The sequence below is a fragment of the Rhinolophus ferrumequinum genome, chromosome X (genome assembly GCF_004115265.2).
Source record: "Rhinolophus ferrumequinum isolate MPI-CBG mRhiFer1 chromosome X, mRhiFer1_v1.p, whole genome shotgun sequence".
Classification (NCBI taxonomy): Eukaryota; Metazoa; Chordata; class Mammalia; order Chiroptera; family Rhinolophidae; genus Rhinolophus; species Rhinolophus ferrumequinum.
The window spans coordinates 80378709-80398906 of NC_046284.1; the positions used below are offsets into that span (position 1 = coordinate 80378709).

Consider the following 20198-nt stretch of genomic DNA (forward strand, 5'->3'; position numbering starts at 1 on the left):
GAATAAAACATTATGAAGGACTTGCTTGTTCTGGACACCATGCCTCTATTAAAGGAACCTAAGATTTCATTATATGTGTGTGCACCATAACCTCATATGGTTGGCTCATGTTAGAGTAAACTAAAAACATTGAGTCTTCTTTACATATATTATTTTTAAGTCATATGAACACTACTTTTGGTAACTGAATTTTTGATACAAGTACAGGACTTCACATTTAATTCTATTCAATTTAATCCTGCTAGATTTGGCTATTTTTTTCTTTAGCCTACTAAGGACTTTTTGGATCATGCTAGAGATAGCCAGTACATCTATTCTGCCTTCTAATACTACACTATTTACAATGGGATAGGCAAGCTATTTTATGGTTTCATATGAGTCATTGAAAAATAACTTAAATGAGACAGAACTGAGTTTAGAAACCTTTTGTCCGCATTGACCCAACATTGAACACTGTCAATTCAAATTACTAACCCATCTATTGTCCTATCACCCAGCTCATGTTACACCATTATATTCTCAAGGACATTTTGAGAAACTATCAAATGCCATGGTGAGGTACACATGTTTATTGCCTTTTGAGATCTCTTGGAGGCAGTTCAATAGGCAGGCAGGTATCATACATCCAGAGCAGCTGAAGGACAAGTGCCCATGTGATTGCCAGTTCAGAGACATACCATATATATTAGGCCACTGTGGATAGCTGTATTAAAGTGTAGTTTCAAATATTAGCCACAACTGAAAAGTAAGAAAGGCAAATCTCCAAATTGAAGTTATTGATTGTGACAGAACTGATTCTAACATATGCATTTTTATGCAATATGATTTTATGCAAGGGTGAATAGCAGCAGAGATGTACCCATTTAACAAAAGCTAATGTGTCTCCTCAACAACCCCCAGGAGGCCAGCTAGTATATAATTTTATTATAAAATCTCTATGATAGGTAGAGTGGTATAGTTTAACAGACTCAGAGGGAAGCAGAATAGTAAACTGTTTAAGCACACATTCTAGAATCTCAGAAGTGAGTTTAACTTTTGCTCTCACTTAATAGCTGTGTAACCCTGGAAAATTACTAAACCTCTTTTAGTTTATTTCCTTATCTTTAAACTTGGGAAGATAACAACAGTACTCTCTTATAGGGTTGTTATAAAAATTGAACTATAAATACATTAGATATTACTGTTATCCCCATCTAACAAAGACATTAATTTAGTCTAGCAAGACAATCTTACGAAATCCACGCTTGGGCCAAGTAATCATCTTCTACTTCCTTTCATGCTCATCAACAATTCTTTCAATAATAAATTATAGACTCTTTCCTGAAATATACCTTAATTAAGTTTGCTAACCTAAACATTGGGCCAAAAAGTTCGGAAGTTGGACTTTGAAAGTACTCTTAGGGAGCTCAAATCTGTGCTCAGATACCTCAATACAGCTGGAACTATATGTCTCAATACATATCCATTTAACGTTGCCCATGTATGTCAGGACAACTACTTATTTGAGGGTGGCTTACCCAAACTTTTAAGTTTGTTGGGTTAGAGTAGCTTTTGCCAAGGGTTTTGATCCATCATCAAAGTATCTAAAGCCTAGGTTAGCATATACACCACCTAATGAAGCTGCTGTTTGGGGTGGCTTTAGTCTCATGACTTCTAAATCATACTTCTCCATTCTATTTTTAGAAAATTTCTTTTCCTCTAAGTTTCCTAACAGACATTTGGGAAGATGGTAGCATTAGAATAGGTCCCCAATTCTTCCCTTTCTCCCACAAATCAACAGAAATGACAAAAGGGAAACAAAAATTGAGCAAAACTTGTACAATGAGGGTGGGAAAACTCCCAAGGAACTTCTGTAAAACATGATGCTGATGGGGCCATACTAAGCGAATCACCAATCTGAAGTTCCGTGATATGCTGACAAATCAAGAAAATCCCGGCAGGAAACCTCTAATGCTAGCTAGTTTAAAAGAGCAAGGACTGGAAGTAGGGGCACACAGTGAAAAAACTGGGATGAGAACCTCTCATGAGTTGAGGGAAGCCTGAGTAACTTCCATTTGATTTAAGCCTCCAAGTATATTTTTAAAATGCCAAATTAGGAATATCAAAATTGCCACAGTTTAAAATTTTTACATTTACTAAATTAAGCTGTATATTGAGCATTTTTCCATCAGGTCAGTCTGGATCTATAGCGGGAGTAATCAATTCATTTGAGGATAATGTCAAAATTCTAAATTTGAGTCCCTTTGTGAACATGAGACACAGGCCAAATGGCTTCCCTGATACCTTAACCCCAACCCCTGACTAGAATTACTCCGTTTGTTGCTATTCTGACACTTCAGATTAACAGAATTTGGAGGAGGGTGCCCACTCTCAGTGGGCAAGCTCAGTGTCTCTGATTGTGGTTTCTCAATAAACATGGTGATATCAACCTGATATGAGTCCTCTTTATGAGCCAGCAGGGCTTGTTTCAATGTTGTATATCCAATCCCCCCATCACCACACACCCATGCAAGTGATGAGACTATATATGATACCAATCACATACCTGAAGGAGAGGCCAAAGAACAAATGAGAAAAGCCATCTTGAGGTAAACTTCTCCTGCTGGGGTCGCCCCTGATCCCCGCTCCCTCCCTAGTACCTCATCCTGCTGCATAACAGCACCAGTAAGATAAACTTATACCATCCAGCAGTCCAGTGTAAGCTTAGGGAGGGAATGACAATCAAGTAAACAGTGAAAGCATATAACAATTGCCCCTCTCTTATGGGAGGGAAAGAGGTGGCAGGTCAGGATGTACCCTTCTTGATTCAATGTTGAAAAAAATTGATCAATTGTGAATTAATCATAGATAAAGAAAACCCAAAACAAAAACAGAGCCTGGAAAAAGAACTTACAAAATAACAGGAAGAAGTTACATCATATAAGAGCTAGAGAAAGAACAGTTAAAAGTAATAAAAAAGAGTCAATAAAGTTATAAACAAAAACTAATGAACTAGAAAACAAACAAACGAAAAATAACAATAAAGACCTGGATATTTTCAGGGAGAAAACAAAATGTATAAATTAGTAGTCACAATATAGTCACAGGGATAGCAAACAGTTTTGGGAATATAATCAAGGTATGTAGGGTGCCAGATGGGCACTGGACTTATCAGGGCTATCACTTCATAGACTGTGTAGATGCCTGACCACTGTGCTGTACACCTGAAGCTGATGTAGAATAATATTGAATGTCAACTATAATTTTTTTTAAAAAATATATATATATACACACATACATATATATGTATATGCATACACACACACAATCTTGTCATGGGATGTGGAATACAGCACAGAGAATAGTCAATGGTATTATAACAGCTATATACAATGTCAAAGGGGTAGTGGATTGGGGGGTTATCACTTTCTCAGGGGTGTAAATGTCTAACTATTACATTGTTTTGTACACCTGAAACAAAAAATAAATGAGTAAAGAGGAAAAATAATAAACATTTAGCTAGAGTAATTAAGGAATTCTGTGTTCCTTCAATGTTTGAAAGAAATTTACCTGCTAAACTATCTAAGCCAGGCCTTAGACAACATCCAGTTTTTCCTGTGGCTACTGAATTATTACTATATTTTCTATGCCACTGGCTTATTTTAGTATTTATTGCCCTATAAAATCATCCATGTTATTCATTACAATTCTTAATTTTTTTATGGCAGACTTTGTAATTATTTCAAACACCCAGCATCATATAGCAATGAAATAATAAATCACCATTTCTAACTTGGTGTTCTGAGGAACACTGACAGGCCAAATGTTATCAGGTGAGTTTAGAACAAAAAAGGTGGTTCTTTAAAGAAGTGCTGAAATATACAGTTTTTGTTCTTTAAACTGAAGAATATACTTCTTCTAAAAAATTATTAGTCAATATTTACTGCACAATGACTCTTCAAGAGGGACTATAGTATACAGCATTTTGCAAACCTACTTAAACATCTCCCGGAGGAATGTTTTTTCAAAAATGCAATTTAGAATTGCTGCAGCAAACATAGTCTGGTTAAAATGAAAAGCAAGATAAGAATGCCACTGCTACTTAGATTATTTAGTACTGTTCTAGAAGTGTTTAACCCATGCAGTCAGAAACTATGTTATAAATTTTGAAGAGCACATGTTATCATAACTTATCATTGATATAATTGCATACCAGGAAAAACTCAAAGATATCAACTGAATATCTCTGAAGCAGATTTCAGTAAATTGCCAATTTAAAATTATCCTATGAAAATACATTCTTCCACTATACAGGAAAAATAGCTACATAGATAACAAACTGAATAAGAGCTCCCATTCACAGTATTTTGTCCTTATGTCTATATTACCTAGCAATACATTTATCACAAATTATACAGGACTTAAATAAATAAAACTCCCATAAAGGACATAGAAAGCTTTTTTAAAATGAGATATGTTTCTGGAAAGCATTGCAATTCTGTAGTTCTCACTATCATCAATTTAAGACAGTCCCAAACAAATTCCCACTTTACTTTTAAGGGAAAACAATTAACCATAAAGTTCATCTGGTAAAATAAATATGTCAGAATCATTAGACTATTGTGAAAAGTAAAGAAGATCAATAGGAAGACTTACCCTAACAGACATGAAGTCATATTTCTAACTCAATAACTACAGGCTGGTATACTGGGGCTACAATGTTCAGTGGTACTAAAGAGCATTCAAAAACAGAATAAAGTTTATATATGTATGACATTTCAAATGGAGGGTGGGTACACAAAGAGATAAATACTGGCTAACAACTGGCTAACCCTTTGGGGGAAAAAAGTTAAATACCTAAATCCATACATCAAAATAATTGGAGAAGAGCAAAGGAAAATTTTAACAAAACCATTAAAATTAGAGAAATACAGTATAAACTTTATATAATCTTGGGGGGGAGCAATCCTTCTAATCATGATCTTTGGGTGAGAAGGCAAAAAGGAAAAGATTTATCCATTTTTTATTATTATTTTTTATTTTTTTAGTCATTTTAATGCATTATTCCCTGTGCATAAGAGAAATAACTGATAGAGTCAAAAGATACAGTTTCCTTTACATAGCAGTTAAAAGTAATGCAAACATCACATGACACTTTCAGTGGAAGTTACATTTCTAATTACAAATCAAAATGTGTATTATTAGGGTATCTTTATGAGAGAAGCTGAGAAAGAAGTCTTAGGTAAAAAGCACTTTCCTGGCATTACTACACTGATCCTTCAGGCTGCACAAAGATTAAGGTCATATACAGTCAATCGGCAAATGTTGACACAATTTCACACAGTAGTTTTCTGTACAATTAAATGTATACTTAGAAATACCAGGATAAACATTTCTACTATATTTGAACTGAACTTGCCTAGCCAACATTTTCACTGAGTTGATCAAAGATGCTGTAAGATTCTACAAAATTGTGACATACCTAGCTCCAGAAATATTTCTTATATTCTCTCATTTTGATGACATATTCTGCTCAGATTCCGCTCAGAAATTCTGTTGTAATATTTCTAGATGTACAGTTCCAATTGTGCTTACTGTACTGTGTACAAATATAACAAAAAAGATCAAAGACTGATATAAATCTTACAGCATTTTGCTAGCAAAAATACATGCCAAAGTCACAATAAGCAATATTGTACCACAAATTAGAGCTTCAAATAATTTGCTTCTGGTTTTAATATTTTCATTCTACATTAAATTACTATAAGCTAATGTTTAAAATGCAAACAAATTGGACATCTGTAGGACAAAACTTGTTCACCCAACTGTGAAGTTTGATATCTGTTTCCAAAAACCACAATAAATGCAGAAGAGAAGTGTTTGCATGCAACACCTTTGAGTGAAACAGCATTGATTCCCACCATTCAAAACAGACAAGGAGAAGGAAGGAAGGAAGGAAGGAAGGAAGGAAGGAAGGAAGGAAGGAAGGAAGGAAGGAAGGAAGGGAGGGAGGGAGGAAAGAAGGAAGGAAGGAAGGGAGGAAGGAAGGAAGGAAGGAAGGAAGGAAGGAAGGAAGGAAGGAAGGAAAAAAGAAGAACAAAAAACAAGGAAGGACAAAAGGGAGAGAGGACAAAAGGAAGGGAGGGAGGGAGGGAGGGAGGAACGAAAGAGGGAGAGAGGGATAGGGGTATGGACTCCACCTTAAAATGTATCATATTATATTTATAACTAGACAGATTTAAAAGAATCAAAACGAAAGAAAAGCATGATTTTGTGTGTTTAAAGATTTAAGAGCCATTATCAAAAATAAGATACATTTTTTTCAAGGTACAGAAATGTAATTATGATGGCTGGGAGCCCAGCAGCCTCTCAATGGCTGCATTGATATCGCCTCCTGTTGCTATTAGAGCCTGCAAGTTTGCTTCACGGTTTAAGAACCCCATTGCGTTGAGCTGTTCCAGTTGTTGCTGAAATCTGACTTCTGGATTTGGCAGCTGTGGAGGATTTGCTCCAGCCAGAGCCTGCACCATTTGCTGAATGAATTGCTGGTTGGGTCCAGATTCCGATGTTGGGCTCGTGGTTTCACTAGGTGCAGAGCTAGACATGGTGGGCCCAGGGGTGCCGCCAGAGCCAGTGGAACCAGGGGGACCTGCAGGGCCAGTGGGTCCTATGGGCCCAATGGGACCTATGGGGGTAAATGGGACTATGGGGCCAATGGGGCCTATGGGTGTGACTGGGCCTACAGGGCCTATAGCGGTTCCCAGCACCCCCACCCCCACACCTGGAGTGAAGCTTGGAATGAGGCCAGGAGCTTCAGTGGCTAATGTCTGTAGCCCCTGCTGGATCTGCATTAAAGCCTGCATTGCTCTTGGGTTTGACATAGCTGACAGCGTATCTGGATTCTGCATCTGCTGCAGGAAAGCCGGGAGCTGTGGACGCATCTGCTCCTGCAGCTGAGGATTTGCAGTAAACACTGGGCTATTCAGCATCATCTGTGCAGCCAAATCTGGATTCTGGCTCAGTGACTGCATCATGCTTCTCATGTAGGGCGCAGACAGCATATTCTGAATCAGCTGGGGGTTTTCAGTTATCTGTTGCAGCAAGCTCTGCATTCCGGGGGTACTGAAGATGCTGGCAACATAATTGGCTGCAGCCATGGTGTTCCCAGTAGCACTACTGGAGCTACTGCCAGACCCACTGCCACTGCTTGTGGTTGTGCCGGTGGTGGTAGAACTCTGAGTAGCCGGTGGTGGTGCCCATGGATTGGGTAGTGGATCTCGATTTTCAGTGCGGGAAGGCTGTGTACCTTCCCCGGAGGAGGAACTGCTCCCGGTGGAGGCAAACGGATTACCCCCGAACTGCTCTTGTGCAGCATTCAGCATGGGTTCTTGAATGTCAGTGTACATGCGCCGTAGGGCATTATAGCCACCTGGGATGCTTTCGAGATTGCTGAGAGCCAGGTCTTGATTTCTCATCATCTCTTGCATCATTGCTGGATTCCTGGCGATTTCGAGGGTCTGCCTCATTATATCTGGGTTGTTGAGCAGGTGACTGATTTCTGGGTTTCTCTGAATCAATTGTTGCATCTGTGGATTGGCCATAATGAGCTGCCTCATCAGATCGGGATTCGAAAGCATGCTCTGAACAAAGGGATTTTCCATGATTTGGATCATCATCTCAGGGCTGGACAGAAGCTGCTGCTGCATCTGATTCTGGAGCTCAGAGAAGTTGGTCGAGCTCAAACCCAGGCTGCTAAGGCCTGCAAGTCCTCCCAAGCTCCCCAACCCAAACGGGTTGCTATTTGTGGAAATAGGTGTGGAGTTACTCCTGGGAGTCGACGCGGTAGTAGTATTAGTTCCCGCGGCATTACCGGGCTGTGTGGACTGGCCCTGAGGTCGGTTCTGGCTTTTGATGACAAGGTGAACAGTCAGTCCATCATGGATGCCGTGCTGGATCAAGGTATCTTGATCTTTTAAAATTTTTCCGGCAAAAATCAGCACTAGCTGATCTGTTTGGGATTTGAAGCGTTTCGAAATCGCTTCCTTAAACTGCTGGACTGAGCTATTCTCTGGCACCGCGAACTCCTCTTTCTCTTTGGGAGTCTTCACAGTGACTTTGATGATTTTGGGCTCGGCCTGGGCAGAGGCAGGGCCTTGGGCCGCAGCAGGGCCGCGGGAGGGGCGCGGGGGGCCGCTGCTCTCGCCGTTCTCAGCCATGGCGGCCGCGGTGACGCAGGCAGACAGGGAAGGCGCGGGCGGGCGAGAGAGAGAGCGAGGGAAGGAGGAAGGAAGGAGGCGCCGCCGCAGCAGGCTGGGCCGGGCCGGGCGGGGAGCGCGGAACACAGTACCTCTGTAATGAAGATTGCGGTTTTCTGATCCTCGGGTGGAGAGACGGTTCCGTGCAGGCCGCGGGCCGAGATCTCAGCGCTCAGGTCTCAGGGCCTCCACCGCCGCCGTGTGATCCCACCGCGCGCACTCGCAGCAACTCACGCAGCCGCTCCGCCCGTTCCTCCCCGCCCCTTCCCCTCCCCCAGTGCCGCGCGCACCTCCCCGCCCCCCTCTGCTGACGCGGCGCCAGGCCCAGAATGATAGATACGACTCGAGCAAAATTAAAAAACTTCTATACTGAAAAAAAGGGGGAGGGCGGGAGAGAGAGAGATTGAGAGAGACAGAAAGACAGAGAAACAGAGAGGGAAATAAACAAAGACTAAAGAGTAGAGAAAAGAGGGAAGGAGGGAGGGAGAGAGGAAAAGGAACCAGCTTCTGTAGAAGACATTAGAAGACCAATAGGGGAAATATATATATGTATATATAAATCTCTTAATAAATCTCAAGAAAATATATATATGTATATATAGATGTGTGTGTATATATATATATATATATACACACACATCTATATATACATATATATACATATATATGTATATATATATATATATATATATGTATTTGAAGTCCGTAAGGCAGCGAAAGAATGAAAGCCTGAATCCAACTGACCCCATGTAAAGACAAAAAATGAAAAATAAAGAACAAAGCAAAAAGGAAAAGATTAACATCCCCAATGAGAGAATGGGAGAAGACTGGGCAGAAGCATACATTTTACGAAAGAAGTGCAAATGGTCAAAGGGCATATAAAAAGATGATTAAGCTCACCAGTAATTAAAAAAAAATCCAAATTAAAACAATGAAATTATACTTCTGCCTTGTCACATTGACAAAGATGAAAAATGATAAACCTTATAGAGAGCTGAGAAGATGCACTCTCATGCTAATCGAAGTGTAAGTTATAATCATAAGGCAATTCGAAAACATAAATCGACATTTTAAATATTTCCGCCTTTCTCTAGAAATACCTCATTTAGAGACCTTGCCTATGAAAATAATTGGATAAGGATGCAAAAACATAGATGTATAAAATGTATATGCACTGCAGTATTTTCAAAAAATTATTTTAAAAGATGATCAGTGTCTGTTTACACAAGATTGGTCAAATATGATATTGCCATACAATAAAATAATATGCACTATGTTTAAAAATGGGTGGTTAATTCATAAGATATAAAGTATCTTTAAAGGTATACATGAAATAAACAGTAGTTCTAGGAAAATTGAGAGTATTTTCACTTTCAGCTAAGTATGTATAGTAGAAATTATACAAGCCTGTTTGTTTCAATACCAAAAAATACAATAAATATGTTTATTTTAAAACTATTTGAAACAGTTTATGTATATAAACTGTCTTTAACTGTATGTGTAAAAAGAAATCTGGAATATTATTCATTAGTATGTTACTGGTGGTGATTCCTTAGTGCTGAAATTATGAATAACTATTCCTTTCTCTTTTTAATTTTAGATTTTTTGATGGCTTTTATAACTATGCCCTGCATTTATAATTTTTTTAAAAAATCAGAAGGCATTTGGGGGTAGATTATAAGTAGATACTGACAGGCATACAATAGTAGTGCCAGACATTACCATATTTAACTAATTTAGTTACAGATAAGTAGGAGAGATAAATAAAGATGTAACACTGGAATAATAGAACAAATAATTTCAAATTTATGTATAAATTACTTTTTTAAAAAAGAAAATTTGTCAAATATTTTATTTAACTCATTAAATTATAAATTTTGAACTCTAATTTATGCTATCCAGAAAATACTTTTCCCTCCCAGTATCCAGCCAGCATTTGAAAATAATTAGGCCACAAAAGCCTTAAAATATCTCAAGAAAAGAAAAAAAATGAGTATGTAATGTCTATCAAAAGGGGAATGGATTAACATAGTATGATTTATATGATTAATAGAATACAGAAGATAAAAGGAATGAACTAAATCTAAACATATTAATATGTATAGATCTCAAAAAGCTAATTAATTAGCACAACACTATGGTGTTTATAGATGCATTCACATGTATGTGGAGCAATCGCAAATATACTAGAATGATTCATACCAAACTTGCATTCATGGGGAAGAGGAAATGGACTAGGGCACAGGATAGTGACTAAAAGGAAATTGAGTTAAATCTGTAAAAATACATAAATTTGAAATTATTTGTTCTTTCATTCATCTTTATGGAAAAATATGGCAAATATGGCAAAATAACAATAGTTAATTCTAGATGATAGGGATATGAGTATTTATTATAATACAGTTGTATTTGGGGGGATTTTTAATTTTCCAAAAAATAAGAAAATATCACAAGTTATCTTATTTGATTTCAATAGAACAAATCTAGATATTAATAATGAAAGTGTGAATGAAAAAGTCAACCACTTGAAAATTAAAATAGCATTACACACTTTGGGGACAAAGTGCAAATCAAAGTTTTTATTAGAGTAAATTTAGAAAAACGACAATAATGAGAATATATACATCAATAATTATGATGAGAATTTCCTGTGTGGTCTGAGGGTCGTGTTAAAAAAATACATGAATCTAGGCCCCACGATAAACTTACCAAAATAAGTGGTGCTCAGAAAACTGCATTCTTACCAAGCTCCAATTTAATGATATTTGATTTACCATGTCCTATGTGAATGAATTCAGGGTCAAATTTATATACTCACAGACCAAATACAAAACAATTAAAAGTGAAAATAAATGAATTAGGACAACAGAAAAAGAGGGAAACGGTGCTGAAAAAAAATGATAAAAGCAAACATTAATGAATTAACAGAAAGAAAAATAAAATTTGTTAAGTGAATCTAAGAAGTTCTTTGAAGAAGCAAATCAAATAGATATGCCATTATTAGCTAGTTGATTTTATTACAAGTCCATCACCAAAGAAAACAGCAGGAGTCACCCTCTCTAGTCGGTCAAAAGTACATTTTTTTTTCCTACTGTAAACTCTTTGTTAGAGAGCAGAAGTAAGAATAAATACCAATCATCCTGGAGTCCCTCCATAGAAGGGTAGTTTCTGAGGGACTAAAAGACTTGTCAAAGAGCATGTCCCCATGGAGGAATCACAGTTTGGGTTCAACGGACAATGTTAGAGATTTCATGCTATGTTGGCCTTTGTTGTTTTCCTCCCTCCCCCTAGATTTATTGAAATATAATTGCCATATAACATTGTGTAAGTTTAAGGTGTACAGCTCATTGATTTGGTACATTTATATATTGAAAAATGATTACCATTGTATCATGACCTAACACTTCCATCACGTCACATAATGACCATTTATTTTTTTCATGGTGAGAACATTTGAGATATACTCTCTTAGCAACTTTAAAGTATATAATACAGTATTATTACCTACAATCACCATGCTATACATTAGATCCCCAGATCTTATTCATCTATTAGGTTAGTGCAAAAGTAATTGTGGTTTTTGCAATTATTTTTAACCTTTTAAACCACAATTACTTTTGCACCAACCTAATAATACTTGGAAGTTTGTACCCTTTGACAAATATCTCCCTATTTCCCCCCAACCCACAGCCCCTGGCAACCACCACTCTACTTGTGTTTCTGAGTTCCACCAAAAGCACATTTCCTTGAGTTTTTATCCATTTTTTAATAAATGATGTTATATTTTGCATTTTGTTTCAAAATATATCCATTGTAATGTTTTAAATTACTTACAACTAAATAAAATGAGCATTCCAGTGGTTGAATGAACATGCCTTTGTTAGTGAGAAGAACAACATCAATTAGCTTAATCTTAAAATTTAAGAAATGAGCAAGAAGATAAATACATAAAAACTGGGATTGCGTAATTTTTTTTTTAAAGTATGATAATACTTTGTAAAAATCTTGGCTAACAACAAAGAAAAATGGATGATTCTATAAATTTTCTAGGAAGATATACATGACCAAAATATATTAAAGAAGTAGAAAACCTTAACAGATCATGTAAGACACTTGTAAGAAAAAGAATAAGAAATCAAATAATTTGCTATTTTAAAATCATCTTTCTTGTTCAGGGTTGTGGCTGAGCTAATGCTTTTACCTCCTCTCTTTAGCAAATCCCATTCAGTTAATTGAAATGACATGAGAAAAATAATAAATCCCTAACAGTGTTGAAAAGGTGGAAAGAGTGCCATCCATGAATCTTCATGTTAAATACCAAAAAATTCTAGATAAAAAAATGAAATCATAAAACATTAGAGCAAATATTTATATAACCTAAGCATGGTGGTGACCTTTCTAGAACAACAAAGAAAAGGATACATTAAAATTACAACTAAATTGTAGAACAATCAACCTGGGGAACCATCTGAAGTCTAGCTAAACAGAAGTTCTATAACTAAAAATATAAAGAAGAAGCTATGGGGAGACTAGTAAGAGGGGCAGAGACACTGAACTGGCTAACTCCAAACCTCCGTGTGCTGGTTGAGACTCAGGAGGGATATCTCGGCCACACAGTTTCCCCCGAAAGGAGTAGCCCTCAGCCTCTGACACCAGGCTTCCCAGCCCAGAGTACTGGTGCCAGGAAGAGAGGCCCCCACAACATCTGGCTGTGAAAAACAGTGGGTATTCCAAACATTCAGGTGGGACAGAAAGCTGTGGGAAAACCAGATGTCCTCTTAAACAGCCCACATATAGACTCACTTGTTTGCAGGCACTCACCTTGGGCTCTGGTGGGGAGACAGTGACTCTGGGGGCCTTGGAAACATACAGTGGGCAAACTGGTGTGTGTGGATTCAGGGGGAAGACAGTTGGCATTTTACAGGTGAGTGGTCCTCCCATGCAACCACCAGGTGGGCACAAACTATGTTGAGCCCACCCCCACAGGCCAAATCTGAATTTGACTGAGCTCCACTGCTCCAGTCTGCTGACTCAGCAAGGACGCCACCCCAACCAACTAGTGCACTTCTTGAGGCGCTTTCTCCATGAGCAGCCAACCCCTCCTGAATTGCACTCTTTCTTGGAAAACTATCATAGTCCATGGGACCCAGGAGGCAGCGACTGGCCTCAGTGTGCTCTGAGACTTTTGCTGAGTTGCTCCAGTCTCAGCACTGGCACCACACAAGGGTCTACATTAACCTGGTGACCACAACACTTCCCACTCTAGTGACTCCATGAGACGCTGTGTCACACAACTAACATACCACACAAGGTTTTATCAGTGGCTGAACCTTAAAGGAGTTGACAGGTGGTGGCAGTAGGACTTTGGGTGTCCTGACTTTCTGTGGAGCTACCCCAAGCCAGGTACTGGTGGCAGCTGTCTTTGATTTGCAGCATGGCCTCAACCATGTACCTCCAAGTTTAGTATAGGCAGAGAACAACCACAGATCACTTTGTAGCTCCTACCAGGTAGCCCCTGACCAGTCACAGGCAATGGTTGACCTTGGCCTGCACCAGAGCCCCTCCCAAGAGGCCCCAGACCAACATACTTGGAAGTTGGCTTCAGACCACAGCAAATCACAGCACAATTAGCCCCAAAAGTCACACACAAAGGGTGGTTTCAAAAGGCATCAGAGCACACTGGGGCAAAACCCACTAAGTGGGGGAAGCCTCCCCAGAGCAGCCCACAAGCTGTGGATGTGGCCAAACCCCACAGCTAGTGAGTCTATCAATCCAACCCACTGACATGTCAATATCAATCAAGGCTCAACTATAACAGGAGAACACACACAACCCACACAAGGAACACTCTTGGAACACCCAACTCAGGTGACCATGAAGACTGTGCCACTGGGCCCCACAGGACACATGCTACATAAGGCCACCTGGTCAAAACTGGGAGAACATAGCAGATCTACCTAATACATAGAAACAAACATAGAGAGGCAGCCAAATGAGGAAACAAAGAAATGCATCCCAAATGAAAGAATAGGAGAAAAATCTAGAAAAAGAACTAAACGAAATAGAGGCAAGCAACCTACCAGAAACAGAGTTCAAAACAGTGGGTATAAGGATGCTCAATGAACGTAGTGAGAACTTTAACAGAGAAATAACAAGCTAAAAAAGGACATAGAAACCATAAAAAAAGAAACAGAAGAGAAGAATACATTAACTGAAATAAAGACTGCACTAGAAGGAATCACCAGCAGACTAGATGAAGCAGTGGATCAAATCAGGGATTTGGAAGATAAGGTAGGAGAAAACATCCAAGTGGAACAGCAAAAAGAAAAAAAAATCCAAATGTTGGGACAACATCAAGCATAACAACATTTGCAGCAGAGTGGTACCAGAAAGAGAAGAGAGAAAGCAAGAGATTGAGAACCTATATGAAGAAATAATGACTGAAAACTTTCCTAATCTGCCAAAGAAGATAGACATACATGTCTAAAAGGCACAGAAAGTCCCAAACAAGATGAACCCAAACAGGCACACACAAAGACATATTATACTTAGAATAGCAAAGGTTAAAGACAAAGAATCCTAAAAGCAGCGAGGGAAAGGCACTAGTAACTTACAAGGGAGCTTCCATAAAACTGTCAGCTGATTTCTCAAGAGAAACTTTGCAAGCCAGAAGGGACTGGCACAAAATATTCAACGTGATGAAAAGTAGGTACCTACAGCCAAGGGTACTCTACCCAGCAAAGTTATCACTTAAAATTGAAGGGTAGAAAAAGAGCTTCCCAGACAAGAAAAAACTAAAAGAGTTCATCCCCACCAAGCTAGTATTACAAGGAATGTTAGAGGGAATTCTTTAAGATGGAAAGAAAAAATCAAGATTATGAATAATAAAATTACAAGAGCTATGTATCTATCAACAATTATTTCCAATGTAAATGGATTAAATGTTCTAACCGAAAGACATAGGAGGACTGAATGGATAAGAAAACAAAACCCTTACATATGCTGCCTACATGAGACTCACTTCAGACTGAAAGACACACACAGACAGAAAGTAAAGGGGTGGAAAATATATCAGACAGAGAAAGGCAGATATTTAATGAAAATAGAAACAAAGAAACAAACAAAAAATCTGGGGTAGCAATACTTATACCACACAAAATAGGCTTTAAAACAAAGGCTATAAGAAGAGACAAAGAAGCACTCAGTAAACCCACTCAGGATATTTATTCAAAGAAGCCCAAAACATTACTTCAAGGGGAACGTGTGCATCTATGTGTTCATTACAGCATTGCTTACAGTGGCCAAGATGTGGAGGCAACCTGGGTGTCCATTGATGGAACAATGTATAAAGAGGAGGTAGTACATATATACAATGAAATATTGCTTGTCCATGGAAGGGAATGGGTTATTGCCATGTGTGGCAGCTTGGATGGACCTGGAAGGTGTTGTGCTGAATGGAATATATCAGACAGAGAAAGGCAGATGCAATGTGATTTTGCTTATATGTGGAATTAAAATAACAAAATTAACAAACAAAACAGAAAAAAACTCATAGATACAGTAAACATTCTGATGGTTTCCAGATAGGAGGGCAATTGCAGGTGTTGGTGAAAAAAGGGGAAGGGATTAAGAAGTACAAATTGGTTGTTACAAAGTGCTTATGGGAATGTAGGGTATAGCATAGGGATATAGTTGACAATATTGTAATAACTATGTATGGTGTCAGATGAGATTTGTTCGGGTGATAGATGGGAAGGGTTTGGGTGCAGGGTGAAAAAGGTGAAGGAATTAAAAAGTACAAATTGGTAGTTACAAAATATTCATGGAAATGTAAAGTAAAGCATAGGGAATACAGTCAATGATATGGTAATAACTATGTATAGTGCTAGGTTGATTCTAGACTAGTTAGTCAGTGGGATCACTTCTTAAATTATGTAAATGTTTAACCACTACACTGTACACCTGAAATTAATATAAAATAATATTGAATGTCAACTGCAATTGACAAATTTAAAAGGTTGGGAACGGGAATAAGAGGTCCAAATTTCCAGGTGTATATGATTTCACTGATATGTGGTATATAAAACTGAAAACAGCAAAAGAACAAGACAAACAAATGAAGAAACAAAAACTCATAGACACAGACAATAGTTTAGTGGTTACCAGAAGGTAAGGGGGGAGAAGGGTGGTAGATGAGGGTAAAGGGGATCCAATATATGGTGATGGAAGGAGAACTGACTCTGGGTGGTGAACACGCATGTGATATATAGATGATGTATTACAGAATTGTACACCTGAAATCTATGTAACTTTACTAACAATTGTCACCTCAATAAACTTTAATTTTTAAAAAAACAAACAAATAAGTCATGGGGATGTAATGTACAGCGTGGGGAATATAGTCAATAATATTGTGATAACATGGTATGGTGTCAGATGTTTGCTGGACTTATCATGGTGATCGCTTCTTTAGGTACATTAATGTTGAATAAGTATGGTGAACCCCTGAAACTAATATAATATTGTATGTTAGCTATATTTTAATAATATCTTTAAAAAAATAAAAGAAGAAAAATACAAAAAATAAAAAATAAAACAACAAAGAAAAACTATAAATGGAAAGAAAGATATATTTCATTAAATAAGGAATTTAAAATTTCTATATGTTAAAAATACAATAAATATTAAAAGGTTAAAATATCAAACCAAAATATTTGCAACATTTATAGCACATGAAGTCTTAATATTCTTGACGTAACATACTTTTTACAAATCAATTTTTTAAAATGAACACTTCAAAGGAAAAATTAGACAAAGGATTAAGAAGTAGGAAAAGAATTAACATTAACTAACATGTTAATGTTACAAAAGGCAGGGGAGGTCAAAAGGAAAAGAAGGATGGAAGGAAAGAAGGAAGGAAGAAAGGAAGGAAGGAAGGAAGGAAGGAAGGAAGGAAGGAAGGAAGGAAGGAAGGAAAGAAAGAAGGAAGGAAGGAAAGAAGGAAGGAAGGAAATATTTTACTTTCTTTTATAAAAAAGATACAAATTAAAATAACTGTGAAATATTTTGTCTATAAAATTGACTGACATAATATTCAGTTTTGATATAGTCAATCTAGACTTCCGTGGGACAAATCTTGGCTCCACTACTTCCACTTATTAGTTGCATGACATTGGGCAAGTAACTTAACCTTTCTGTACCTCAGCATTGTACATCTGTGAAATGAAAGGCTGGGAATCAAATAAATTAACATATGCCAAGCTTTTAGAATAATGCCCCATTCATAGTAAACACTGTATGAAATATTGTTGTTGTTATCATTATTAGCAGAAAGAGGTACTTCATTCTCTGATGGAAATTAGGTTATTTGGTAAAACTTATCTGAAGGACAGTTTGCTAATAAACACCAAAAGCTTAATAAAATGTGCAGTTTTACTGATCAATTCCTCTTTTAGGACTTTATCCTGAGGAAGTAATTCCAGGTTTTTGAGGTCTTGAAGTGATTGTACTACTTAAATGTGTTGTCTTCCTGGAGTGTATCTATATAACTTAAGGAAAATTTCATGATTATCCCTAACTCCTACTGATGCACAGAGGGGCAAATAATACCATGACAACTAGAGATACAGTAGCATGGTATAGTGTCAAGAGCACAGACTTGAGACAAAAAGATGCAATTTCAACTCCAGCTTGATCACTTACAGCTGTATGACGTTAGTGCAGTTGATTTCATTTCTCTGAACCTCAGTTTCTTCATCAGCAAAGATGGGACTCATATACATACACTTCAGGATTGTATTTACAGTCAGTAAATACATGAGAGAGAAATTGATTGCTCTGACACCCCATCTTCTCCGAAAATAAAACAAGTGAAACAAATTTACCCTTGGTAAGTTAAACTAGGAAATGAAAAAAAGAAAAAGCAGTAAAGGATCAGAGCAGAGATGCAGTCTATCTGGCAGATATATATTCTGTTCTGGAGATGTATATTCAAATTATCCATAGTTTTTGGTCTGATTCCATGCTCCCTATAATCTTCTAATAATTTTGAATTTTTTCATTTAGCTTATCTGTAAAGAAAAAATGTACAAATGAGGCTTTTTTGAATATCCAGACATTCTAGTGCTAAATACCCACTTTAACCTATAGTATAAAAATTACAAACTTGCAACTCATGGGCTGGCTTTGGCCTACCAACACCTAAAACCTGACAAATGTCACATACAAATCTAAATTTCAAGCTTCTCTTTCAAAATTGGACAATCTGGCTACATTGGACTCATATACTTAAAGGGCCACAATTTGAATGGATCTGAGTAGTGACTGTCCCTTTTAGGCAAGCCATTCATTCTGATTCTACCAGGACCACTTCATTCATTTTCTTATCTAGTTGGTTCAAAAGGCATTGGAGTTTTTAACCCTTGATAGAAGAGTTCAAGCTTTCCCTTCCCTCACTCTATCTCCTGAACAGTAGAAACACTGAAACACTGAAGTGAGTTGGAAAAGACAAATAATACACTTGGGTCACTTTATTAGAAGGTGGGATATTCACCTTAGCGGGAGTATAAATATGTCTGTATTGGGGCACTCAATGATGATGATGATGATGATGATGGTGATGATAGTAACTAATACTTTTTTCCCCATTTATCTTTCCATGGCTCTTACCATCAGTTATATAACCTTGAGAGACTTCCAACTAAAAACTGGGACTTGAGAAGAATATGAGATGGAAGTGAAAGTCTGCCTCATTGTGCTGGGTAGAGTGAGATTTTATGTTGTAAACTATGGCATAAATTGCATATTATGAATGCTTTTCAAAAAAAATTGGAATAACTAAATTCCTTCTACATATATAAAATCAATAAAAGGAAAATGAAAATGAGAGATTGGAGGAAAAGACTCAGGTATAATTACAGATAAGTAACATGGAGGACTGGCATGGAAAAGAAAAGCAAGAGAGTAGGTGTTTCATCAGAATGTAGAAATGAGTAGAACTGCTACTTTCAGTTTCATTCATACCAATAAGGTAGACTTGATGACAAAGTGAAAGTGTCAGGAGAAACTAAACCTATCATTTTAGAGGTCATCAAAGCTTAATCCCCTTAAAGATAGAATGTTGGCCATAGGAGGTATGGTAGGCATTAAAAATGTTCTGGGACCGAAGTAGTAGGCTTGCTTTTTCTCCGGGCTTGGGACAGTGGCAGGCATGGTGCCATCTGTGAGGTACTGCATCCCCAGCGAATATCTGTGTAACTTGGAGGAGGGCAGCAAAGGCAGCAGCAGCACCTACAGCCAGCAGGGTTACATCTTTTCCTTGCTTGCTGGCTGCATAAAGAAGACCAGAGAAAACCACATGCTTCCTGTCCTGTCTGTGATGAGAGAAGCAGAGTCGCAATTACTGCCAGATGTGGGGGCTTTTGTAACCTGTAAGGTCTCTAGCATCAAGTAGCACTTTGCCAAAGTACACATCCTATATGTAAGGTCCACACCACTTAAGAATACTTTTCGAGGAACTATCGACAAGGAAGATGTCCGAGGTACTGAAAAAGACAAGGTTGAAATTTATAAGAGTTCCTGCCCAGGTGACATTGCTTTGGCCACAGTGATCTCTCTAAGTGATGCACAGCCCGACTACATGAGCTAGAGATGATGGTGGCCCACAGTGAATCAGGTGTCCGGATGGTGTGAGATGCAGTGCCCTAAGACCCACACTAAAGAATTCCAGAAAGTAACCTGAGTACGGCCCAAATTCATGTAGACCTAAGAAGCCACATTTTACCCCAAAGAGGGAGAAAAGCTGTTTACAAGAGTACATGTATGAAAGTAACAGGAAGATGCCATTGTCTTTATTCAAACACTTGGCATCAGACAGCAACCACCTCTAGAAAAGTCTGCCAGAAACTTACTCTGTAGGTGGAACATTTTTCTTGTGAACCTTTCAGTGGATTTCATTTTCTTGAG

The 20198-nt window shown here is 37.9% G+C and overlaps 1 protein-coding gene and 1 pseudogene across 1 annotated transcript; one reads left to right on the top strand and one right to left on the bottom strand.

Annotated features, from left to right (window-relative positions):
- Positions 1-6052: 6052 nt before the first annotated feature.
- UBQLN2 (ubiquilin 2) lies at positions 6053-8485 on the bottom strand. The gene has a single exon (XM_033117320.1). It carries the CDS (start codon positions 8193-8195, stop codon positions 6321-6323), a length of 1875 nt encoding a protein of 624 aa, XP_032973211.1. The 5' UTR covers positions 8196-8485; the 3' UTR covers positions 6053-6320.
- Positions 8486-19440: 10955 nt separating this feature from the next.
- LOC117029578 (exosome complex component CSL4-like) lies at positions 19441-19995 on the top strand (annotated as a pseudogene).
- The last annotated feature ends 203 nt before the right edge of the window (positions 19996-20198 follow it).